Below are 27,768 nucleotides of genomic sequence, written 5' to 3'. Positions count from 1 at the left end.
GGTGAGAGTGAATTCCGCACTGATTTGTCGGACTGATGACTCCCAACAAATCAGATGAGCGGTGGGCGGAGACTGCTTTAGGCCACAGAGTGGTGAGTTCTGACAGGCTGCATCAGAGCCAAATAGCGCGTTTCAAAATTAAGTTATTTTATCGGCGAATCGGGTTTGAAAATGACCAATACCGATAATCATAAAAATGCTTAATATCGGCGTCGATAATCGGCCAGGCCGATAATCGGTCGACCCCTAATCTAGAGTAATGAATTTACTAATAGCTAGTACTGTTACAACAAGTACAAAAGCATATAATGTTTAACAGTCAAAGAAAAATCAAGAATACATACAGAGAAGTCCGACAAGTGTGAAACAACAGTCGAGATAAGTTGAGAAACTACAGACAGCCACATCCCAGTGACTATGCAAACAAAGACACACATCCAACACCTGAGACATAACGCATGGATGTAATATGAGGACAGGACGGGAATCTAAATAAACAGATATAAATCTCTGAGAGAAAACCAATGAGCGACAAGAAACACTGAGCCAGTTTCATTTCCTGGAGCAAAGCCACCTGTCTTTGGAAATTGGGCATGTTCTCTGGGTGATAGCCTGTTATACGCAAATTTTGTCTTAAAATGTAGAGTTGTAAGATGTTTAAACGCTAATTATTTAATTATATGCATTTATATCAAATATTGAAACCAACAAAACCAAGGCTACATGTACAGTGTCACGCAATATTCAATGAAACTTGGCAGTGGAAAGTGGACCAGATAATATTATAAGTGTACAAAATAAAAAACAGAGGCCGTTCATGACCCCTTTTAATATGCCATGCAGCCTTGGAAAATGGTCTAATAATGCATTTTATGGATTGTCGTCCATGGAATGCGCCACTTCCTGTATTTTGCCGGTTACTCGACACAATCGAGGACTCAAACTGAATGGAGGAATCATGACAGCTCTATCTGAAAATGTCTGATATCTGGTAATCTGACCTACACGTGTATCCGTATCCTATTCACCCTTTTTTCTTCTGAATTTTTCCTCATTGTTAAGGAACAAACAGGTAAGGTCTCCTCTGAGATCATTGCTGGGAAATCCCAACATGTTAATCATAAAAGAAAGTATTTGAACACAGAAAATGACACGTTTCACCTTTAAGAAACCAACTGGATCTAGATGTGGAACGTAACACACAAACAGCCTGATTATTAGGGTTGTTATCTTGGTGGCTGAGAGGCGCTCATTAGTTTGCCAACAAAAGCTTTAAAGCAGAGAGTTTGTGTGGTTGCCAGGTTAGATTTCTCTCATTGCCGTGACAGATGAATGACTAAGCAGAAAGACATCCAGACCCTCTACATATGACATCCCTACCCTCTAGTAATTGACCAGTACATTAGCGATAATAGATTGCTGTCTGGGTAGTGGTGTTACAGTGACGAGTTGTGATAGAAGAACTTACAACATGAAGTCCTGCTCCCAGCATGGCTGGTCTCCCCTCACAGTGATGGTGGTACTCTTCACATTTTGCACTTTCAGTGTCACATAGGCGTTGAATTTATCTACAAATAAAGCAGAAGATACATGTTTATATGCAGTTTTTTTTTTTAAATCAAAGCAATTTAATTGGATTGAACTGAAAAGTATTTTAAGACCACAATGAAATCTAAATTGTTGTGTGACTTATAGTCCATGTTTAGCCTATCAGCAATGAAGCCATCTTTAGTCCCTAGTGCAAGTTATGTATTTAATTAATTAATTAAAACAATTTCTGCATGTCATGTGCAGGGCCACCCCAACTTCAACATAGGAAAGAAAATAATACTTGTCAAGCCATTTCATGATGTTTTTAAACTTTAGCATATAAATCATCCTGCAGATTTGTACTAAAAGCATGAATGATACAAAACCTCAGATCATGTAACTTCAAATGTTCTGATATTACTTGCTAGAAACCACCAGAACAAACTAAAAACAACTCCGAACACATTAGCAACTGCATAGCAACTCCTAGCCAACCACCCACAATAACCTTGTGTAGTGTTTATGGCAATTAAGCACACTTCTAAAGTAATAGTATTGGCCACAACAACAAAAAATATGTGCATGCTGGTTGGTCAAATTTGCCTGGGAATCCCAGAGCACATGTGGCAGGACTGTGACTAAATAAAGCCTGAGCAATAATGCTGTAGTGCTGAGTAAAGATTAGTGTGATTCCCCTCCCCCCACAGAGCCCTGACCTCCATAATCTCACATGAGATCCTCAACAGAGGGGAAAACGCATCAGTTTAGCATCAGATCTTTATGAATTTATGCCATACATAGAATTTAGACCACAAGATGCGAATTTACCACTGTTGTCTATACAGATTCTAACCATAATTTACCTCGGTCTTGTTAAAATCCTGTTTCATTTTGTTTGAGTAGTTTTATAATTTGGGGTTATCATTAGCACCATTGCCCATAAATGTTTGCTTTACTTCATACATCTGCATGTTGGTTGCACCACATGAATCACCATATGAATAACAAGTAATAATCAAATAATATAGAAATAATAATCAAAGAATGTCAAACTACAAAGGTTCTCCTTTTAATAGTTTCATTGTTTTCAGGAGTTTTTCTTCTTCTTGATATCAGGACAGTTGTACCACCCTGACATTTTTGACTCTCTGCCCCCCAAAAAATATCAAAATGAATTTTAGATCAGAAATGAAAAACAGAAATGGTGCATTCAGGTGACTGTATATACGAATTGCATTTTAATGTATTCCAAAAATAAATGAGCTTCATGTCAGTGGAATATTTTCAAGTCAAATTCATAAGGACGGCCCTTCATAAGCATGCATACAAACGTGTATGCAAACACGTAAACACACATACGCACCAGTGTCGACAGCAGAAGGATTACTGAGACAGTGACATAACCAACACTATTCATTTCCCGTTTGCCGGCGATGGGGGGCTGGCCAACACGTGCCCGATGATACGGTCTGCCAGCAGTGCCACACACTGCTCTCCTCCCACCCCGAGAAAACCAGTGGTCTTGCGTTAAAAGACATATAAACATTCAGAGATTTGACACTATTACGGTCACACAGGCCACTATAAAGATCTAGAGCAAGGGAAACATTACATGATGATGACATCAGCTACATTGACATGCCGAGTCTGTCTGGAAAACGGTGTAAATAATGTACAGTTTCCTTGTTGAAGTCCATTACATTTTCTAAAAAGAAGAAAGCCAGGAAAACGGTCTTAACTTATGACTTTATTAAAGCACTGCTGGATGTCCTGCTCATGAGAAGTGTGAAAGGGTCGTCAGCTGTTAAAACAGATTTGATCAACTTTGGTGCTTCACTGCACAGTGTTTGTTTCCTTGTTTCAACAGGTTTCCACAGAGACAAAGACAATCAGGCCTCTCCACGACAACAAAAATCAACACAAACCAGTTCAAATAAGACACGGGGGCAAAAATACCTTCCAATCCATTCACAAAGATAAAGAGACCGGCTAGAGTGAGCAGGTGCTTGTCCTGCTTTAGATGACCCTATATACTTAATACATGTTCCTAATCTTATTATGCATTGGTGCATTCAGTTATTCTGAATTAAAATACACAAAAACATTTATTTTCATTTGACTACATCTAGTCACATTTTGATGAAAGATTATGAAGACAAGCTTTTTTTTTTTTTTAAAGGGGTCATATGATGCAATTTAATTTTTTCCTTTCTCTTTGGAGTGTTACAAGCTCTTGGTGCACAAAGAAGATCTGTAAAGTTGCAAAGACTAAAGTCTCAAATCCAAAGAGATATTCTTTATAAAAGTTAAGAGTCAGCCACACCCCCCTAAAACGGCTCGTTCGAACACGCCCCCACATATCTACCTCACTATGTGGGAAGATTTGCATAACGCCGCCCAAGTGTTCACGCAAAGAAAGAAGGCGTAACTTTTATTCTCGCTGTAGTTTTGTTGTTGCCGCTGCCGCCATGTCGTGAAGACGCTGTGTGCTTCGTTGTGAAAGCGAAACTACTTTGTTTGGTCTTCCAAAAGAGGACGATATCCGCTTCGTCATACCTGGAGCTGATCTGTGCTGGTCGCTGAGGAAATACATCAACTTAGTGCTGTGGATTGCCGGCACATTTTATGGAGGACTGTTTAACGTTACTGATCCTGGGAGAGTAACGTTAGACTAAAATGCCGGCAGTTCTGACTCACATAAGTACGTTTTCATTTAAAGGATTTGCCACTGATGATTCAAACGCGAGTTTTGGGCAGTGTAGAATAGCACTTGTTGTTTGTCATTTCTCTGATCACAAATGCAGACATGGTTTTATGTTTACGCGGCGCAACGCAACGCGTAAAACGACAGTATAAGTCATTATAATCAGTAATTATGTCCCCACTGGATGCAACAAATGCCTCGTTTGTAATGGGTTTTCATGTTTTTGTGTCGTTGCTCCGGCCGGACACGGCATCATCACAGTATGGTGAGGGGCGTAACATTTCCGTCTCACGCTTGAGGTATTCGGCCAATCACAACGCACTGGATAGCTGGCCAATCACAGCACACCTCGCTTTTTCAGACCGATGAGCTTTGTAAAAATCGACGCGTTTCAGAAGGCGGGGCATAGAGGAGAAACAATAATGTACAGTATGTGGAAAATAATGTGTTTTTTTAACTTTAAACCGCATAAACACATTTCATTACACCAGATACACAAAATAATGTTCTTTTTAGCAGCATCATATGACCCCTTTAAATGATGTGCAAAGATGAATTGTGAACATTCCAAGACTACCAAAACCATTCATTAAAGAAATAGTTCACCCAAAAATGGACTGACCCTCAAGCCTTGATGAAAGATATAGATGATTTTGTTTCTTCATGGGAACAGATTTGGGGAAATTTAGCATTACATCACTTGCTCACCAATGGATCCTCTACAGTGAATGGGGGCCGTCAGAATGGGAGTCCAAACAGCTGATAAAAACATAATCCACACCCCCTCCAATCCATCAATTAACATCTTGTGAAGACAATAAAATGCTTGTGAAGATGGTTTCCGAGACATTAATTGATGGACTGGAGTGGTGTGGATTACTGTGATGTTTTTATCAGCTGTTTGGACTCTCATTCTGACGGCACCCATTCACTGCAGAGGATCCTTTGGTGAGCAAGTGATGTAATTCTAAATTTCTCCAAATCTGTTCTGATGAAGAAACAAACTCATCTATATCTTGGATGGCCTGAGGATGAGTACATTTTCAGCAAATTTTCATTTTTGGGTGAATTATTCCTTCAAGAAAGTAAAAATAGTCAGGTTTGATTTCTCAAAATAAATTAGCATAATACAAAAGTTCAAAACATAAAAGCAAAGTTTGTTTTAGAGCAATGATTGATTGACAGGTGAGTAAACTGTTAACAAGACAGACTGTTCAAAATGACGTATTTGAAGATTATCTGGTAGTTTTGGGGCCACTGTATGGCAAAACAACGCAAACACCAAAAATGAACAGACGGCGATCAACGAGAGTAGCCGCTTGCAGTCGGAGGCGGAGTTGAAAACAGAGCCGTCAAGCCGAACATTTCTGCTCCCGTTAGCGACGCTCGCATGGTGTTTGCATACTCTATCACAGATGAAGTGGATTAAATGCAATATTTGCCAAATACACAGACGTTTCAGAAACGTTTTCATGAGCAACAGAAACACTTTATATACTGCTTAATACAGCGCCATCTGTTCAAGAATAAAGTTCAACGTAAATATATACTATTTAAATACTAATAAAGTGGGGGTATATATGCTTTCATGATAAACGTGACTCAATAACATTGCGACAACAGTAAAAAAGCTTTTACTGTTCTAAAAACACAGATTTATGAGCAGTATTGGATTTGAAGATGTTAGAAACACACGTCATTGTTGCCATGTGGTGAATTTGGCCAATCGTGAAACAGCTGTGTCGTCATCAGCACTCCTGCAGTCGCTCTGAAAAAGCTGCGCCAGCTGAGTCAGCCGGATGCTCTTGAAACGCTATCGCGGTACTTTGATGCCACACGTGACAGTGACATGGCGTCGGCTCAAGTCGGACTAAATCTACGCACTGGATAGCTGGTCAATCACAGCACACGTCGCTTTTTCAGACCGATGAGCTTTGAAAAAATAGACGCGTTTCAGAAAGGCGGGGCATAGAGGAGAAACAATAATGTACAGTATGTGGAAAATAATGTTTTTTGAACCTTAAACTGCATAAACATTTCATTACACCAAATACACAAAATAATGTTCTTTTTAGCAGCATCATATGACCCCTTTAAGACACAACCAATACAAGCAGTGAACTGCCACTGAAATCCATTCTCTGCTATGGCTCTAGCCAGGTGGAGGTTGGGGTTGACAGGAACTAATCAATCAAGCAATGAGCGTCTCGAGAGACAAAACTATGACGTTATAGGCATCACACCTGGCCGGATTAGCAGAGAGCCACTTTACATTCAGATGCCAATTATGGATTCAGCACATCTCCTGATTATCCATTATGTCAGGTAGCGTAGGAGAGATTGAGGTGGGGAAATGCTACAGATGAAAAACATATCAGGTGAATGAAATTGTAAAGTGTGGATTTAATCATATTAGTCTCACATAGCCAGACTTTTGTCTATTAGGATAAAGTCTAGTTCAGATTTTATGCTTATTTTGGCCAAGAACCAACTACAGAGGCTCTGACTGACATGAAAAACATCCAATCAGAGATTGTTTAGTTTTTATGTGCCTTTTAGTGACCGGCTTATTTTGAAATACCTGACGTTGCCAAAAAAAAAAAAATTATAATAATATAACACCAGTGTTCTTCAACCAGCTGCACAGAAATCACAGAGAAATTAGCAGAAAATGGTGTAGACTTCTAAAGTTTCTGTATGTAACATGGACCTCTAGTTAACTTGCTACTAAGTGAACAAACAAAACTCTGAATATCCTACTTGAGGCAAAACTTTCAACTTTAAAACTTAAGGTTTCATGGGAACATGAAGGTTTTACTGGTTTTTTTTATGACTGCACCACATGTCATCATTCATTATTGACTCTAGTTGAGTTTTCCGTTAAATTAGTCAAAGGTAGCATACAATCGAGACCTGACATTTCCGTTTCAGATCCCTGATGAATCATGTATGAGGTATGGGATGGATTTGAGGTTTGTATACGCAGGTTCACACGAGGGATTCTTCTATGTGCACGGTACCTGTACATGCTTTTTGCAGTTTATGCTACATTGACGAAGAGTTTATGCTGACAGTGGTGGACTACAGAAAAAATATTTAATGAAGTTATGCATCGTGTCATGAGAAGATTCATTTGTACATATTAAAAAAAAAAAAATCCCTGGAATATTCCAAAAAATCCTGAAAAGTTTCCGAAATTTACTGGAAATGTTCCACCTTTTTGCAACCCTAAATATGAGAGACATGCGTTTCAGAGTATTACAATGCAAGTTCCATTTGCAGTTACATGGCCCAAAAAAATTCGGTTTAATATAGGTCACACTTTTAGATGCAGGATAAGCCTTGCTCTGGCAGAACAATCTTAGTGGTTTTAGAGAGGTAAAGTAAACACTCTCCAGCGCTGGAACACAAAAGAGCCACCTGTCACAGACAGACAGAGGCCGACAGGCGTATTCTCAAGCGACTGTTTACTCTCTGATACAATAGAGCCAGTGACACAGTATTGCAGTCTGGCATGTGCTGAGCTGCTTGTTTGTTTAAGTGATGGCGCAGAGTGATTGGGAAATTCAGGATCGGGTGTGATCTGAGTGAAGAGTGCTCAAGAGTCCCAGAGGGAGTGAGCGGCCCACTAATGTCTCATTCAGATAAACCAGGCTTTGTCTGGTTTTATTATCACGCAGGGACGGACTATTTGTAGAGATTGTTAATGCAGAATTTAAAGGAGATAAGATATAAATATGAATGTTTTAAGAAAACAGTTATTGTACTCCAAATGTACTTAAAATATCAGCTCATTAATCATGGTCTTCTGAACACAAAAGATGATATTCTGAAAAATGTTTTGGTGTTTGTGTCCATGCAATGAAAGTCAGTGGGGTCCACTGTTGTTGACTTTTTTTTCTTGCAATTGCAAATTTATATCATAATTCTGACTTTTTTTTATCACAGTTGTGAGATATCAACTTGCAATTGCGAGTTATAAAAGTCAGACCTGCAGGATATAAACTCGCAATTGCAAGAAAAAGATTTGCATTTCTGACTTACAATTGCGAGTTTATATCTCACAAATCTGACTTTTTTCCTTGCAATTCTGACTTCTCACAATTGTGAGATATATACTTGTGACTGCAAGTTATAAAGTCAATTCTGAGGAAAAAAGACTTTTCTTACAATTGCAAATTGATATATTTCACAATTCTCACTTTATAAAGCAATTGTGTGTTATAAAGTCAGAATTGCAGGATATAAACTTGCAATTCTGTGAAAAAAGTCAGAATTGTGAGATAAAAAGTCCCTTTTTTATTCAGTGGTGGAAAAAACAAGCTTCCACACTGCAAAAATAGTTTTTTTTTTTACTTAATATTTTGACTTTGATTTTGATGTTTTTTAGTAAAAATATCTAAACATTCTTGAATTAAGATAAACTTACTTGACAAGCAAAATGACTTAAAGGATAAGTTCACTTCCAGAATAAAAATTTACTCACCCCCATGTCATCCAAGATGTTCATGTCTTTCTTTCTTCAGTCGCAAAAGAAATTAAGTTTTTTGAGGAAAAAAATCCAGGATTTTTCTCCATATAGTGGACTTCAGTGGGAACCAATGGGTTGAAGGTCAAAAATACAGTTTCAATGCAGCTTCAAAGGGCTTTACATGATCCCAGCCGAGGAATAAGGGTCTTGTATAGCAAAACGATCTGTCATTTTCTTTAAAAAATGTTTAGGATTTATACACTTTTTAAACACAAATGCTCGGCTTGCATTAGCTCTGCGATGTGCAGGTCACGCGAGACGTAGGCAAAAGTACCGACCCAATGTTTACAAAGCGAACATGCAAAAAAAGTCAAATGCCCTTTACAAAAATGTAAAATGATGTCAGACGATTTTAAGGTTGGAGGAGAAAATGAGATGGAGTTTTTAACCAAAGTACAAAGACGAAGAACTAACCGCGCGGTTGGGCGATGTTGGGTTGGGTTCTAAAGTGTTTTTGAAAAATCACATACCCTGCCTTTAATAGGTGATATTGGAAAGGTCACGCGAGACGTAGGCAAAAGTACCGACCCAACATCGGCGGGGGCGAGCAGGGGGAGGCGTGTGGGGGAAGAGTTAGGGGGTGTGCCCGAAGCGTGAATCCTTATAAAGGAAAACACGATCCCTAACACCATTTCTACACCGGACGCGAGCGGCGCGACAAAATACTATAGATACTAGAACCACTGATCTATAATTGTGACCTTTCCAGCAGGATTGCGTAATGTGTGAAGACGCGCATGCGCATCGCAGAGCTAGAGCAAGCCGAGCATTTGTGGTTAAAAAGTGTATAAATAATAATTTTTTTAAGAAAATGACAGATCGTTTCTCCAGATAAGCCCCTTATTTCTCGGCTGGGATCGCGTAGAGCCCTTTGAAGCTGCAATTTTGACCTTGAAATTGTTGGCCACCTTTGAAGTCCACTACATAGAGAAAAATCCTGGAATGTTTTCCTCAAAAAACTTAATTTCTTTGTGACTGAAGAAAGAAAGACATGAAAATCTTGGAAGACATGGGGGTGAGTAAAGTATCAGGAAATTTTTATTCTGGAAGTGGACTTATCCTTTAAAGAATTAAGTCTTGTTTTCTGAAAATATTATCAACATTTTGTTAGTTTTTGCTTAAAACAAGAAAAAATGGGGTAAGAAATTGCCAAGAAAATGCCAATGTGGTAAGAAAAATTCTTTATTCAAAGGGAAAACAAGATTATTCTTCTTGCCCTATTGACAGATTTTTTTCTTGTTATTAAACAAGACTTAATATCTGAGGTAATTTTGCTTGTAAAGAAAATGTATCTCTTGATTTAAGAATGTTTAGATATTTGTAAAGGAAAACAAAACATCTTTTGGCGAGCATATGTTGTAGACCAAAAAAAAAAAAAAAAGGACATGACGGTGAGGACAGAATTTTTATTTTTGGGTAAAGAATCCCTTTAAAAAACTCATTACAGATCTAACATTGCACCAGGCACAAAACCTTAGATTTACATATGGGTTTACAGCTTCACACCTCCCTTAAACTCTAGCCAACACCTATATTGTGAAAATAACCACAGTGTAAGGCATCCTGTGACGTCCCATTACAATCCAAGAGCTGCTGCAGAGCTTTTTTGTACCTGTAGATTATGATTTTCAGCAAAACACAGTACACATAAGTCACCTTCCTGTCCAGGGACACAGTAGGCGGGCTTATGGGATCGAGGTGAAGGCCAACAGTGTGGGGATTTGCAGATAGGGAGGGTGTGGGGATTTAGGCTTAACCTTCACTGATCTTACACACTAGCTCACAAGCTACAAGCTCTGGGACTCAAACAAGATGAATGGCATGAGGGCAGAATCGGTTATCAAATGAACCCCTGAACTTTCAGCAGGAGAATCAAGTATATCATGTAGATGTAACGTGACATGAAGTACTGCGATTGGAGTGGCACTGTATTAGTGTAAATTGTACCAAAAAAGTCTCAAAATCCCACACAGTCCAAGAATCACGAAACCTAGATGATTTACATAAGATTTCCATGGCCCAGAGAATAGCAAATATTGTTTTTACATAATTCTGAATTGCATTTAAAAGAATAGAAAAACGTGAGATTTTGCTTACCTTGAGGTCCTTGGAGTTTGGCTTTCTTAACTGCAAGAAAAAAAAATAAAAGTGGTCAGAAAGACAAAATAATTACATAATCATGCTAAGAGTTACATACAGTACATTGGCACAAGTTTAGGTAAAAAATGTAAACACAGAAGAACACAAAGGAAGATAATATTTTCATAACAGTCTTGGTGACTTCCATTGTATGAACCAATAAATACTCAAAAGAAAATAAGTCATACAGGGTTGGAAAACCATAAGAATGAACAAATATTTCTTTATTTTATTTTTTCAACAATTCCAGTGCACTCTGTACTTGGATTTAATGAGTAATTTCAAGCAAAAAAATAAATAAAAATACTAAACATAAACAGTGATGAAGACACTATGTTCACATCTTCATTTGATACATGTTTTCTAATACATAATTCTATATGTCCTATATACTGAATGATGGAGTCACATGTTTGTAAAATCTTTTCTTAACAGCCATACAGACATTATAAATACATACAGTGAATTTATTTACTGATATTTTATTTATTTTTTGTTTGTTTGTTTACTAATATTTTCTTTATTTGGTTGGTTGGTTGGTTATTTGTTTATTTATTCATTCATTTTTGTTTGATAACTCAGACCAGAAGACTGAAGGGAAAGCAATTCAAAAGTAGGCTTGATCTCATGATGAACCTTATGAAATTGAAAAATACAACAACAACAACATTCAATTTATCACAAAAAAATGTGATATGCATATAAATATGTCATCAGGGTAACATTACCTATTCAGCTAACACACGAGGAATCTATGCTTTACCGACTGAATGGCTTTTGGATAGACATCTGATTATAAAAAGACTAGTGTGTAAATGCCTTCCAAGACTGACAGCAATCAGTTTAAAAAAGGTGGTTTGACAGCCACAGAATAATACTTAGGCTGATGATACACAGGGCAACTTTTTGAGCAATTTTGCCGGGCAACTTTTTTTGAGCAACGTTGCTTGGGCACTTTCCCATTGAGAATGGGTAGATCGGTCGTGGGCCCTGTGTCTCACCTGGTTGCCCGTTGACGGCAACATTTCCCAAAGCTGCCCGGCAACATTGCTCAAAAAGTTGCCCAGTGTATCATCAGCCTTAGTCCAAGTGTAGGTGTAAGTTTGGGAGCCCTGCAATCCACACATGAGCGGGAAATCATGAATGAAGCAACTGATAAACATACAGTGGGTACGGAAAGTATTCAGACCCCCTTAAATGACAGAACTGGAGAGGATTTGCAAGGAGGAATGGCAGAGGATCCCCAAGTCCAGGTGTGAAAAACTTGTTGCATTTTTCCCAAAAAGACTCATGGCTGTATTAGATCAAAAGGGTGCTTCTACTAAATACTGAGCATTTTTCAGTTTTTCTTTTTTAATAAATTTGCAAAAATGTCAACAATTCTGTGTTTTTCTGTCAATATGGGGTGCTGTGTGTACATTAATGAGGAAAAAAAAAAAACTTAAATGATTTTAGCAAATGGCTGCAATATAACAAAGAGTGAAAAATTTAAGGGGGTCTGAATACTTTCCGTACCCACTGTACATTAGAATGGGCTGAAAATTCTAAGCAAATCTGAAATGGTCAATATTTTCCAGCAAAAGTTAGCTTTTGTTGTAAAACAAAACAACAACATGATCCCTTCATAAGTAAAAACTTTCAAAAGAATGGGCTGATTATAAGCATATCTGAAATGATTAATGTTTTCCAGCAAAAGTTAGCGTTTGTTGTAAAACAAAACATTAAAAAAAAAACACACAAAAAAAAACACAAAAACAAAACAACGCAAAAAAACAAACAGCAACAAGAGTAAAAACGATTGAGATGACAATTATAAGCATATCTGAAATTCTCAATGTTTTCCAGCAAAATTTTGCTTTTGTTGCACTACAAAACAAAACAAAAAGAAAAAAACAACACAGTAACTGGAAAAACAAAACAGAAACAGAAACAACTAGGGCTGTAAAATCAATTAATTGCTTCCAAAATAAAAGTATGATTTTACATAATATATTTGTGTGTGTCCTGTGTATAAATACACACACAAACATATATTATGTAAACACATACTTTTATTTTAAAAGTGATTAATTGATTTTACAGCCCTAGGAAAAACTTATTTAAAAAAATTATACCTAAAAATCATATGTATCATATTTGTGGTGGGGAGGCAATGTAAATGTTGGCAGGGCAAGAAAAAAAAAATCAGCATCAGAAAAATTCCTTATTGCCGAGTCCCTCTGTTTGGAAAACAAACCCCATTTTGAGCAATACTCCTGTCCTGTCTCTGTTTAAGACCCTGCCCACGGCCATACAATAACTATTATGGGATTGAGCTGTGATTTAGGGCAGATTACTTCTGATAGCTGCTTGAGCCCGTGTGCTGGCCGTGGCTGGATGGATATGCCAGATGGATGCTGGGATTGGACGGCGGGCCGCGAGACATCACAGTGGATTACTAACGCATATTGCTGTAACCTCTCGCTGGATATCAGACAAGACATAGCGCACACAGGAACACAAGCCTCGTGGGGTATAATGATGTTGAGATTAGGACTGAGAAACAAAGGTTAACAACACAATGAGAAACACGAATGCAAGAAATGTGTTCCCAGAAAGCAACTCTGACAATCACTGTTCAGTGTGTGTTTTGTCACAGGAAGTCTGTGTGATGAGGGATATTTTCCACATTTCTAGCGGAGCGGAAACAGAGGTTAGGTTTCTTCAAGGCCTTGGGGAATGAGTCAGCTTGTCAGTGGAAACTCATTGACTCTCATTACTGTGGGGTGCTAATAACGGAAAGCAATGCATTCGTTTTGTTTCAAGCCTTCCTGAGATGCTGTGTTTAGACAGAGGGCAACTGGACTGGAACTTCCTGCACGTCACCTTTGTCCAATCTACTCGCATTTATTCCTGAATATACTGAAATATAAAAAAAAAAAAAACTGTTTAAACCAGCCTAAGCTTAGCTGATATCAGATATTTTCTCATCCTGACCATCTGAAAAGTTTCCGAAATCCCTCAAAAACCAACTAAGAGACCAACTGAGATCAGGAAAACAGCTTGGTTGGTTTAGGCTGGTTTAAATAGATATTTTTTTTCAGAAGGGTAACTAGTAGTGAGCTGTCTCAACCTCTTTCTCTCCATGATTTTCTGAATCTTTTCTCCTTGCAGCATGACAAAAATTCCCAAAATGTACAAAAATGTTAAGAATTAAAATGTAAAACAAAAAAAGTGAACCTAATAGTAGAGGGTACATGGGTCTTTTAATAATAATAAAATAAAATTGCAAATAGTAATACTGTGAAATATTATATTCTAATATGCTGATTTGGTGTTCAATTATAATAATGGTTCTTATTATTGATGAAGACAGATCAAAAGAACAGCATTTATCTGAAATAAATCTACTGTAACATTATAAATTTCTTTACTGTCAATTTTGATAATGTATCTTGGATAAATAAAACTATTCATTTCTTTTTTTTCATACTTACCCCACACTTTTTGTTTTCAATTATAATAATATTTCACAATATTAAATTTTTTTTTACTGTATTTTTGATCAAATAAATGTAGCCTTGATGAGCATAAGAGAATTCTTACAAAAATATTTAAAAAATCATAATTATTGCAAACTTTTGAAAGGTAGTATAACCCAGGAAGTGGAAACTGTGTGTCATTCAGTGTGTATCGTTTACTTTCCACCCTGCAGCTAGCGAGAAGGATGCTGGATGACTGGACGGAGAGAGCAACAGATGGACAGAGGATTACATTTACAATCCCTCCACTCACTTCAGTGTCAGACACTCACTCACTCTATACCTTTGGAGCACAACAATTAAACTTAAGGAGTCATATCATGACATATCATAAATGTTTATTCTTTTTTTCCCCTCCGAAGGAAGGTTTCTTCTGACATTTAAAATTAAAGAGTCATTTTTTGCTGTTGGGGTTCAAGCGGATGTTTTGCTATGTTAAATTTACCTGATTTCAAAAGATCAAAGAAAATATGATGGATATGACCACTTCAAGATAAATGGCAATACAGGGGCTGTCTCTTAAGTCAATCTGCCACAACAATCAAAGCCTGTTTTTCCTTCCACAATGTGATGTTTCCACCATGAAAAAAAAAAAAGTATGACTGTGACTTTATATTTCACAAATCTGAGTAGGAGTGGGCGATGACCAAAATCTTATATGACGATATGCGTACTTTTATTTCACGGAAATTATATATATATATAATGATATATATATCAATATCATGATATATATCATGATATTGTTATTTTTGCTTTAAATAAGGTCTTTATGATATCAAATTTTTGATACCATAGAAATTTCTTAATTCTTGAATTTCTTAATTCTTGAATTTCTTAATTCTTGAATTTCATAATTCTTGTCACCAGTGTCAATATCACAAAACTAATAATAATACATATGAAATGTATATTTCTTTTTATTAATGTTACAAAAGTAATTTGTCAAAAGCAGTGAGAGATTTTCTCTCTTTTGTTGTTTGATTAACATGAATGACAGACAGCAGCAATATTAGACTGCGGTCACTTTAAGAGCTGCCCGGATCCAATATTAAGCTAGAATCAGTCTGTGTACACTGAATTTATTTAATACACGAGTTTCACAATTTGAGTTGAATTACTGAAATAAATGAACTTTTCCACGACATTCTAATTTATTGAGATGCACCTGTAAGCTATAATATAAACTATTTGCTTTCATTTCAGACCTATATTACGGTGTTTACGAGGATACTTGCAAAAACGGCATTTTGACACATACCAGTGTGTGTATTTAGGCGTAACCGTTCAAGGCCTATAAAGCGGCAAAAATAACTCCAATCAATACTCCCGCGCTCTAGGCCTATGAGCACAGTCTTCATGTGCACGTGCCTCTCAGACAGTGCATAAGTGCACACAGTAAAATTAGTTCTCTTTCGCTGCTGATTGCTTTTCAGTGGCTTAAATCACTTGTTTTTAAACCACAATACTTAAAAACGCATGTAAATGAGTTTTCGTGACCACATAGCACAGCAATATTAACGTGAACATGTAACCACGATAGAGAAGATAGTCCAAAATCTCTACGGGTTAATCGTGTCTCGATATATATGTATGTATATGTATGTATATACAGTGGTGTGAAAAAGTGTTGGCCCCCCCTTCCATATATATATATATATATCACAACTTTTTTCTTGTTATTGTGAGATATATACTCTGAATTGTGAGATATAAACAGAATTGTAAAATATAACACAATTCTCATAAATAAATAAACAGAATTGTGAGAAAAAGTTGATTACCTTTTTTAGTTTTTATTTCATGGCAGAAATATTTTTTTGAGATGTTAGCACAGAATTTAAAGAGAGAAAAGTCAGAATTGAAAGAAATAAAAATAAAAAGTTGCAATTACCTTTTTTTATTTATTCTGTGAGGCAGAAAACGGTTTTCATGGGTTTCCAATGGGACTGGATCTCGAAAAGTGAGTGTTACATATGAGAAGTGAGTCTGGCTAAATATGAGCTTGCTAAAACAATGCTTAAACAGTGATTTATAGACAAAATAAAAAAAATACTACCAGGTGACATTGACAACATCTAAAGCAAAAAATAATAATAACGCCATTTACGTTTCATATTGCAACTGCAGTTTTGCTTGCTATCTAAATTTAATTAAATCACCATAAAATAATAGCAAGACAACATTAATGTCCTCATGAGCTGCACACTAAAACCAACAAAACAGCACATCCAGCGTAATCTAATTGACAGACAAATAACTCATATGACTTTAACTGAATGGATCTGAAAACTCAGAAGGTCCCATTCTGAATCAATCTAACAAATCCTTCACTTAAACTCATTTACAGGTTTGCGAATCAATCTGACTCACTTACTCAACTACACTCTATCAATGCTTGCAGTGAAATTCTGTGTATGTAAGGTTAGTGAAGCTTCAATCAATACCATAATGGATTAATTTCTCATATGACATTGAATAATTAAAGATTTATAAAATAAAACATAAACATACAACCAGATATTTCACTCTGTAATTAATCCTGCAAAACAATAACCGAATGCATTCTCTGCTTGCAATAAATGATTCAACGCACTAACATCACCTTCATTCCCCCATCAGGGGGTCACAATGAGTGTGCCAATGAATGCAGTACAGATGTAAAACCCAGCCATGCATGCATGCTTCATAAATACACATCTGTATGGCTGTAATAAAGCCGATCTGATAAATGTCTGCAAACGTACACCAATTCAATTATTCGGCAAAGTCACAACAAACGTGTCTAGAGATCGGACCGAACCGGACACACTTAAGTCCACGTGACCCCACACGGCCGTTCTTTGTGTCTGTCTTACGTGGGTGCGTGGAGATCGCTCATTTGTGTGTGTAATGACATCACCATGGAGATAGGCCTTTTGTCTGAACAGCAATAAATAAAGAAACAAAACCGTGATCCTGATGAAAGAGGCGGATGGTGAGTCAGAAAGGCCAGAATGCTTCTTAGGTTAATACATGACGGAGGACGATATTTGGAGGATGTCATCAGCTAAACATCAGTTCTTACTGTACATACAACAACCTGTGCTCAGTTCAGGCTGTCCTTCTGCACCCTACCCAGTGTTCACTGCTTCCTACACTGAGAAGGGGAGATCTGTAGAAAATCACTTCACCTGACAAATGTGGTTATTTGGAAAAACACATTTTATACAGTTAAGGCACTTTATGTATGATGACTATACTCCTGTAAAAGAATCAAAATAAATTAAATAAACAAATAAAATAAATACAAAATTACAATACCCTTATAATTGATGTACTATATAAATATGTATTTAATATAGATTTAAGATAAATACACAAATTAATATAAAACATGGCATACTAAAAACCATAAATAAAAATAATAAATAATATTTTAATAATACATTTGTAATAAAAGTTGATTTAGATTTATTTATTTTTTTTAGTTTTTTTAGTAAATTAATGCTTTCATTCAGCAAGGACACATTTAATTCATCAAAAGTGACAGTAAAAACATAATATATAATGTTAAAAAAGATTTCCATTTCAAATAAACACTGTTCTTTTGAACTTTCTATTAAGAATCCAGGGGGAAAATGTATCACAGTTAGTTATATTACGAAAAATGAAGCAGCACAACTTTTTTTTAAATTGATAATTATAATAAATGTTTCTTGAGCAGCAAATCATCATATTAGAATGATTTCTGAAGGATTATGCGACACTGAAGAAGACTGCCGTAATGATGCTGAAAATTCAACTTTGTAATCACAGGAATAAATAACATTTTTGGTAATATTCAAATAGAAGTTGTTTTCGCAACATTACTGTTTTCACTGTATTTTTGATCAAAATAAATGCAGCTTTGGTGACCAAACGAGACTTTTGCATTTGTAAACATTTCTTTCATCATAATACATTATATTATTAATTTTTTCAAGATTTTTTGTCTTCTTTGTGGTGCAACGACAGCAGCACTCATGCTGGCATGGATAAGTTTGCAATTGTATTACATCAGTTTCAGACACATATTGTAAATACTGTTTGTGTGTCCAAATACTCAAATCCTCCTGTTCCAGTTAAGTTTAAGAAAGTAGGGGTGGGCGATATGAGCCAAAATTCATATCACGATATTTTACACTGTCCAGGCGATATCGATATTATATTGCGATATGAGAAGAAAAAATTACAGGCAAAATATTTTAACCTAATATAACTAAAAAAAGTGAGGTATTTAACGCGCATCTTGTCAGAAAGCCGGTTCTGTAATCAGCGGTAAATCTCCATCACGTGCGTGCTTTTACATTGAGCAGCATTAACTACACAGAGCCGTTGTTCACTGACGAGCTGCGCAAAAAATCGCGCAAATATGAACGTGGTTTTGCGCAGCTCGTCAGTGAACAACAGCTCAGTATGATAACGGAGCGCTCAAGCGGGTACTGCGAGTCATGTTGAGGTAATTAAAATACGTCAAATTAATATTTTGCGATCAATTATTTACTTATGAGTCAAGTGGCCGCATGATAAGCGGGAAAATTACGTAGTGTAGTCTTTATCACCCTGCAGAGGTTTCTTTTGCAAAATAATCTGCTGACTGTATATATCCCTCAGTTTGGGAACCACTGGAGTAGGCGATTTGCGCTCTATTTGCAGAGGTTTCTTTTGCAAAATAATCTGCTGACTGTACACGATCCCTCAGTTTGGGAGCCACTGGAGTAGGCGATTTGCGCTCTATTAATTTGGTCTGTTACGATGCTCTATGTGTTTGATTACTAATGCCTGTGTAGCACGGCGTTGCACACAGGACAAAAGCGTTCAGCTTCGACTCTTTATCGTCATTTGTGTTCAAATTTGCAAAGCGTACCAAATTGAACAAAACTATATAAATGCAAAATTTTAATTCATGAATATATAACGGTATCCCCGGTATAGCAAAATCCATATCATGGAACAACATAATACCGGTAGTCACTTTCATACCGGTATAGCGCTCACCCCTATAAGAAAGGACACCGAGGAAACTACAACACATTCGAAACCATGCAGAAAGACTTCTAAGTTTTCTAACTGGTGATCCACAAAGCCAAACTTCGACTGCAAGCACATTTCGTGTGAGTAAAAGGTGTAATTTGTGAAATCTGAGGATACTGTAAGTGTGATGAGAAAAGAGCTGTGACCTTTTAAACCTTAAACCAATGAAATAAAAGCTCTTGTGAGACACGCTGAGGAATTTAATCACAGTCCGGTTCCTGCACAAACATTTCCTTTGTCTCTCTGAATAATTGACTTGTTTGGAGATCCTCGGTGAACGTGTTTCTTATGCAAGTGTTTGTATCGGTGCAAATCTGCTCGTCTCCACTGATTCTTTCTGCTTTACTTGCATAGCCTCAAATATGTCACTGTAAATCAACACAAGTTCCTGAGGAAAGGAGGCGTTGGGGGTAAAAGGCCTGTATGGTTTCCCTTTAACGAGGAAGGAAAGTCAAACACCTTTTACACACTTCATGCTTCAAACTAAAACTCTTCCACAGAAAATTTAGTCCGCATTTGCTTCTTTTTTAAGCTTGTTTCATGTATTTTCTTTTGTCAAACAGCCCAGTCACTGTTTAAATCACATTAGCCTGCACCTCTTCATAGATGAGGATGAGCAGTCAGTGTACGGACCCACAGTCACTGCACTCAGCCTTCAAGCTATACTGTGTGGACATTAAACAGAGACACTTTCACCAAAGACAGCAATCAGCAAAGCAAGCATTGCCACGAGCAGATTGAGCGTAGATAAGAAAGAGAGGAAATGATGGAGATGTTGATCTGCAACTGGCCGGTGACCAAAGATAAAAGGAGTATGTGTGTCTCTGAAGGAGTATGAGAGCACATGACACACAACGCTTTTGATCTGCTTTCCTTCAAGAGCGCCTGATGAGCCAGCGGCATTTACAAAATACAGCATGTTAATAACTCAACTCAATCGCTAAATATAGTATTTAAAATATTCAATTAACATTATCTATTAATATTATATCAATAAATTGTATTACAATTTATTTATATTTTATATTATATCATAAATGTTAGTGTATGTGTATGTGTATAGATAGATAGATAGATAGATTCAATAGAATTCTATAGATTAAGTTACTTTAAATAAAAGGATAAGTAAACAGATGCCATTATTTTAATTAGTTTTTAATAAATTAGTATTTACTTTATATAATTAGTATTTACATGTGTGTGTATTTTGTTAATAAAGTGATTATATTTTAATTTTACATATGAAGAGTTCAGATGCAAAAGCCTCTAAATGCCGTCTGAAATTTTCTTCTAAAATGAGCAAAAATGCTCATCAGGCCCCTATATTTACGTTCAGTTATTTCACCTTAATTGCATAGAAAAGGACCTATACATTGCCATTAGAGTAAAATTACTGAACCTAAACATAGGAGCCTGATAAAAATGCTCATTTTAGATGAAAATTTCAGATGGCACTTAGAGGCTTTTGCATCTGAACTCTTCATATATACACTAATGAAGTAAATATGAGTAGGGCCTAAATAATAATTATTAAATATTAATCAAAATTACTTAATAGTGAACCTACAGAATTTAATTAAATATATTAAAAGATACAAAGAAAATTCTTTATATTTACATACATATACACTATATTTTACACAATATATATTTAAAATATATAATATATTTACATGATAATATTTGAAATGTATATACAAATGTATATATACACGCATGCACACACACACATATATATACTGTATATATATACATATACACACACACACACACACACACACACACACACATACACATACATCTATATATTTAAAATATAATATAACAAATATTATCATATTATATGCAATTTTACAATATTATACACACTATAATTTCCTATCATAAATTTAGTATTTTTAAACAAATCACACTCAAAGTTTCACCTATACGTTTTTGCAAAAGTCAAATTAATTATTTATTTCCCTTATTTGCTACTAAATTGACTTTAATAATATTCTGAATAACGCCAACACCAAATTGTTTTTTCTTCCATATTAAAAAACTATTAAACCTCAATATTTTTTTAGAAATCTATATTTATTTTTTCACTGTCCTGTTTGAGCTGCAAAGCTGCATTACATCACGACGCCAAACAGCTGCTTCCCTCAAACTACATCATACCTATAGCAAACCTCAAATTATATAACATTTCAGCCTGATTGATCTTGACAGCATCACTTAATTGAAATAAATTGTATACTATTCCACGAAAACGGCAAACATCTCAGAGAAAGTAAATAATAAGATGTTTATAGTTTTAAAAAATCGCTCTCGCGGCTGAACTTTTAAAGAAACAAAACACCTGCTGAGTCTGACTGCATGCTGACAGGCGCAAACAAATGCAGAAAACATATTTAAAACAGCACGCACCTCTCACGCAGAGGAGAGACATGGCAACCGAAGTTTCTTCCTCTTGGTTAAATCCTGTCACTATAATAAGTTCTCAGCTGTCCGGTGACATGTCAAACGAAGTCACAAGTTAGTTCCTCGTCTGAGCGCACTACTGAGGAACTCTATCCCACAGCTGACACGGATGACCCAACGCCATGATCGAGCTGGATGTGCAGAAACTCACAGAATAAGAGGCGGAGCTGGCAGGGATTTAATGACGTCGGAATTGCCCCTGACCTAGGGGGCGGGCTTTGCTGGACTGTTGACCAATGGGCGAGCTAATGGGTGTGGCTTATGACTGTTAGGTGAAGGAACAGGTGTGACGCTGACCTGTTGAGAAAACTTGGATAAATACAGTCAAATCTATTCGTTCTCTATTTCTAAAGAAAATTGCCACCAAGTCTTGCTCTATTGCTTATTGGTGCAAATTTGTTAATCATCTTCAATGGGAAAGTGTTTGGTTATTACCTCACTGTTTTTTTTTTGTTACAAACAAGGTCAAAGAAATCTCTTTTAAAATAATACATAAATTCTTTCCTGTTAAATATTTTCTCTGTAGGTTTAAGAAGGATGTTGTGGTTAGTTGCTCTTTTTGCACCTGTAAACAGTCCCCCACATCTTCTGGCGTTGTAGTTATGTGAAAAAGTTATGGTATGATGTATGTTTATCAAAGAAAAGGCAATCTTTAATTTTAATTTGCATTTTGAAAATGTCGTTTTTGAATATTTTAACTATGATAATGTGAATAATGAAGCTTTTGTTATTAACCTGCTTATTTTAGTCAAGTTTCACATTCATAAGTGTAAGTTCTCTAACAAAAAAGCCCTTTAAAGAAAGGTTTATAACGAATTGGAAAACTGTGTTTGTACTATTCAACATAGTACAAATAGAAAGGCAATTAAAACTGTCCACTTGTGTTCTATTGTCAAAATCCTTGAGTGATATAAAGGTCCTGCATGTCTGTGATTGCACGTTCCTTTTTTCTCTCCTTCTTCTTCTTATATTTTCTTTCTTCTCTCCATTGTTCCCCTGGCTTCAGTTCTCTAACAAAAAAGCCCTTTAAAGAAAGGTTTATAACGAAGTGGAAAACTGTGTTTGTACTATTCAACATAGTACAAATAGAAAGGCAATTAAAACTGTCCACTTGTGTTCTATTGTCAAAATCCTTGAGTGATATAAAGGTCCTGCATGTCTGTGATTGCACGTTCCTTTTTTTCTCTCCTTCTTCTTCTTATATTTTCTTTCTTCTCTCCATTGTTCCCCTGGCTTCGTAATGTCTGTTATACTGTTTTGTTTTTGTCATTTAAACCATAATAAAAGAAAGTAAACTTGGATACATATTTTGGCATTGTTCAATTATATTTTGGTGTGAGATACAGAAATGTATCAATAAAACTATTCAGTATTCAAGACCTCTCCCAGTTTTATGAGAAAATTTACTTTTTGGCTTCTCTGAATATTCTAACGAGGATAAAACGTTATTTTATTTAATTAATTAATTCACATTTATAATTGCAGTTTTACATACAAACCCAACTTTATGGTTTTGTTGACTGATGTAATGCTGTGAATAGACCGTATTAGAGACTCTGGATGAAAAATATATATGAAGATTTTAAAAGTCTGTGAGCTCTTTAACTTTAAGACTGAAAGTTTGTGATTTAAAAAAAAAAAATCACTATTTGATATTTTTAAAATCTGATTGTACCCTCATTCTGATTGTATATGATTAACCCTGGCACTTTTTATTTATTTATTTCTGTAGTTGTTTACCTTTTTTGTTCTTTTTTCTGTTTTAGTTTTGTAAACATAATTGTAGCCTATGTTTATGCGATACTCCATCAGGTGGATGTATGGACAAAAAATTGAAAAACAAAGTCAAATACTAATAAAATGAATATTTACCCTCCTGTTGTGAAAATTAATTAACTTCTGAGATTTTGTCATATGAGACTTTGACACACATGTCAAACCAATTAAAATACATGAATTTTTGAAAGAATATTTCTTATTTTAACTTGCATTACAATGCATTATTTTGACAAATCTCCATTGTGACTGAAGAGCACTGACTGAACACAATTTGTTATTTCAATATTATTTTTATACTATTATATTATTATATAGTATACTATTTTTATTTATTAATATTTCAAAATAGATTTTTCTAATTAGATTTAGATATTTAGATTTTAATTTTATTCGCATTTTTTTCGTTTTTTATTTGCACTTTTGCAAATTTGCACTTTTGTCATTTTTATATTTTTTTATATTTCAATTTAGCTTTATTTTTTTTTCAATTTCAGTTTTAATAGTACTTCATTTGTAATTTTGTATACACGTTTCGTCAAATCGTTATATTTTATTTTATTCTAGCCTAATTTCAATTATGACAACTAATAGTTTTATAATATTTTTTAGGTAATAACAACACTGGACTTGAGCTGTCGATGTGAGCCCACTTTGCACATTCACCACAACAAACTATCATTTCTATTGACTTATGTAAAACTATTTGATGCAGTACTACAGAATTTATGAAAGTGTGGTACTTATAATTTGTGTAACAATGTTATCTTTTTGTTTGTAATATTTCACACCCGGTTTCAGTTACGGACGTTGGCACAACTCCGGAACCAAATAATAAAAGCATTTGTTTCCCTCTCAGACTCGGATGTTTGTCACTGACGCACGCTCGTGGTGTTGTAACGTGATTTCCGCAACTGTAACAGGGTCACGTTTGTAGCGCAAACTCGAGAAGAATTCGTTCAGTTGTCACATTCATCTTTTAGCGTCTGTTTGCATAAAGACTGAACATGCTCAGGACGGTGGTGTGTCGGGCAGGGAGCGGCCTTTTAAAGGTAACACACGTGTGCGATGTTGCTCTGAGGACTTCGCACTGCTTGACACTTCATTTAATTTAATAAAATTCACTTCGAAATCAAAGACATAGAAATGACTTTAGTCGCACGTTTACGTTAAAGATAATTTAAATAATAATTTATTAAATTAAAATCGCAATAATGTGATTTTTTTTTTGAGCACGTGATGATTGTAGCTATTTGTTTCATCAGGCTTCCATCCGACAGTCCTGTGTATGTAAACTTCAACCTTTGTTAAAAGCCTTAACGTTACATGAATGGTGACTTTGTGTAAACCTTTTTTTTTTGGTAGAGGTCAGAATTACTTTTTTTTGCCATTGCAGAGACACTGGAATTTATCTTGATTGACAGCACAAAAAAAGAAACAGTACAACAAGTTGTGCTAGTTTCTGGTACTACTACCAGAAACTAATACTTTAAGGGTGTTAAGGTCAAATCTGAAATCAAAATTGATCTAAAATGTTATTGTGAATGATTCATGCATTAACTTGCCTCACTTCTGAACTGAATTTCCATTTTTGCTGATGTCACCATGGTAATTTTGTTAACAAAAACTAGAATCATATAAAACATTTTTTTACTTTTATTACTTCAAATAAAATAAACATTAACTGAAATGATAAAATTGAAATTAATTGTTCAATAACAGTGAAAACTAAATCCATTTAATGCATTTAATTGCCAAATTACATTCAAAATGCAAATACAAAAACAATAAAATAAAAATCTAAATAAAAATACAAAAATCTATTTCACATTACTTTAAAAAAGGTAAACATTACAACCTAAAATGAAGGCATAAATCAAGAAATATAAAAATCTTTTTCACATTATTTTAAAAAAGGTAAACGAAGAGACCATACACAATTTTTAAACACATTTTTCTGCAACATGAAATTAGAGTTATTTGGAGAATAAACCCTCTTAAATGTCTCTGTACGTACTTGTGTGTGTGTGTGTACAACTTGTTTTTGAAACCTTCATATTCTGTGTACTGCTCCGTTCACAGCAGTGATAGAAATGAATCTGTTCCAATAAGTTTAAATTGATTTTTACATTTTATGGGCATTTTTACTTTTATAAAGCCTTTTTGTTTCCCTAAAAGTGTGCATCATCTTTTGAGTCAAAATTATATTTTGTTATTTTAAACATAAAACATTGAATACTGATATTTACAATTATTTTCAAAATGAAAAACAAAAGATACTTTAAATGTGAAATTAAAACCGCCAGTAGGTGGCAGCAAGTCACTGTTAATAAGTGAGTCATTTTGATTGAACCGAATCATTTAAACGGTTGATTCATTCTGGAACGAAACGGCCTCATGTTGCTCAGAGACGCAAAACGGTGCTGTGGCTGTGCTTAGAATTATTTTTGTTGGCGAAATAGCGCAAAAACAGGCAATATAGTGTCTAAAACGTAAGTCTCTTAATATTAACTTCTTGTTTACTTGAACTGTTGCATAAAATCAGTATCACATTTGTAGTCATGCTGATTTTTAGAGGTGAAAACTGGCACTCTTCGTGTGATATTGACTAACTTTCTTTCTGTGGTATTTTTATGCATAACTGTACGGGGTGTGTGTGTGTGTGTCACAGAGAGAGAATGAGACAGTCAACATAAATGGCGCTTAGTCTTTCAGAAAACATAGCTAACGTAGGGACGTCATAACTAACGTTAGCCACCATATTGATTTACGGTCTTAAATATTCCTGCGTCCCAATGTGCATACTATCCACCCTATCTGCCCTAAATAGTATTGAAAATGACTAATATCACATAGATTAAGAGTCGATTCCTCGCCTCTGAATAGCTCTAGAATCGGAGTCGACTCCAGCACTGGAATCGACTCTCGTTGTACGTCGACTCCGAAATCGCTGATGTCTTCACTGATTCTCAAATCCATAGTGAATGGCAGTTGAGTGCAGTATATCAGCAAAGAGTAAACGAAATTAAGCGAGGATCCGTTTGCAGTGCAGTCCGTATGCGGTGCAGAAGCAGAACGGGCTCATTGTGCTTTCACATGTTTGTAGTGCGCTATGATCTGCGGCTATTTACCACCATTAATTTGATTTCAAATCCGAACGTTACTAAAAAAAAATTTAAAGCAGTGAATATCTTTTTACACAGTAGCTAATACAGTCTTTCATAGACATACCAGCGCAATATAGGCTATTAAAATGACTTCTGTATAGGGTGACCATACGTCCTCTTTTTCCCGGGCATGTCCTCTTTTTGGACTTTAAAAAATTTCTAAATCGCCCAAAATGTCCTGGATTCGGGTTTTGCTTTCTACAGTCGCCATTAGTGTGTGTTTTTGTATTAGAGCCATGCGAGGACTGTGTCCATTCCCGCCTACTCTCGCAAACATTCTAATATTGCATATAATTTTCGCGCATCAGAGGGCCGCTATCAATATGTGGAGAATATAATCACTTTTGGATGAGCGCTCGCTGTTCACTTTCGAATTCGCGATCATGTGTGCTCTGTGTAAAGGAAGATCAGATATTTGTCAATGAGCTCAGGATCTGTTGAGCAGCAAATCCTCCAGCATGGTCTGTCAGCCATCTCTCCTCTCAACCCCTGATCAGTCAAATCTGACTCCTGCAGCTTGTGTTGGATGCAGGGTTGTCAAGTCCGCATTTTTTTTCAGATGGAATTGGGCTACTTTTAAACTGTTGCCATGGCTTGATTATTAAATAATATTATTTTAATTAGGGGTGTACTATATATCGACATATAATCGATATTGCATTATGGCTTAATGCAATAGTCATATCGTGAAGGCTGTGATTAAATTCAATAAAAATACCTATGCGCTGCAGTTTTCAATGTGTTCGAGTGCAGCGCTTCACTCTGAAACATGCAGTGCATTTATTTATTTGCTGGCAAACAAATATTTGAATTTGAGCAGAGATGCACCAATCTGTTTTTTTTTTCTTCTTCAGAGTCTGTAAACGGCGTTAGAGGCCA

At 35.7% G+C, this 27,768-nt stretch overlaps 2 protein-coding genes across 2 annotated transcripts in view; one reads left to right on the top strand and one right to left on the bottom strand.

Annotated features, from left to right (window-relative positions):
* The window catches only part of LOC107744157 (uncharacterized), a 78,154-nt gene extending 56,065 nt beyond the window's left edge, over positions 1 to 22,089 (bottom strand). Inside the window, exons 1-3 of the mRNA XM_016557665.1 lie at positions 21,893 to 22,089; positions 10,863 to 10,892; positions 1,469 to 1,568 (exon numbers count right to left, since the gene is read on the bottom strand). Coding sequence (XP_016413151.1) covers positions 1,469 to 1,568; positions 10,863 to 10,892; positions 21,893 to 21,914 — 152 coding nt within the window. The 5' untranslated portion in view covers positions 21,915 to 22,089. The remainder of the gene's footprint in view (positions 1 to 1,468; positions 1,569 to 10,862; positions 10,893 to 21,892) is intronic.
* Positions 22,090 to 24,584: 2,495 nt separating this feature from the next.
* The window catches only part of LOC107744156 (stomatin-like protein 2, mitochondrial), a 9,561-nt gene continuing 6,377 nt past the window's right edge, over positions 24,585 to 27,768 (top strand). The window contains exon 1 of the mRNA XM_016557664.1: positions 24,585 to 24,774. Coding sequence (XP_016413150.1) covers positions 24,730 to 24,774 — 45 coding nt within the window. The 5' untranslated portion in view covers positions 24,585 to 24,729. The remainder of the gene's footprint in view (positions 24,775 to 27,768) is intronic.

This window comes from Sinocyclocheilus rhinocerous, unplaced genomic scaffold, assembly GCF_001515625.1.
Source record: "Sinocyclocheilus rhinocerous isolate Xijiao unplaced genomic scaffold, SAMN03320098_v1.1 scaffold287, whole genome shotgun sequence".
In the NCBI taxonomy this organism is placed as follows: domain Eukaryota; kingdom Metazoa; phylum Chordata; class Actinopteri; order Cypriniformes; family Cyprinidae; genus Sinocyclocheilus; species Sinocyclocheilus rhinocerous.
The sequence above is the reverse complement of the archived record's forward strand: the minus strand, read 5'-3'. Positions and strand labels throughout refer to the sequence as shown.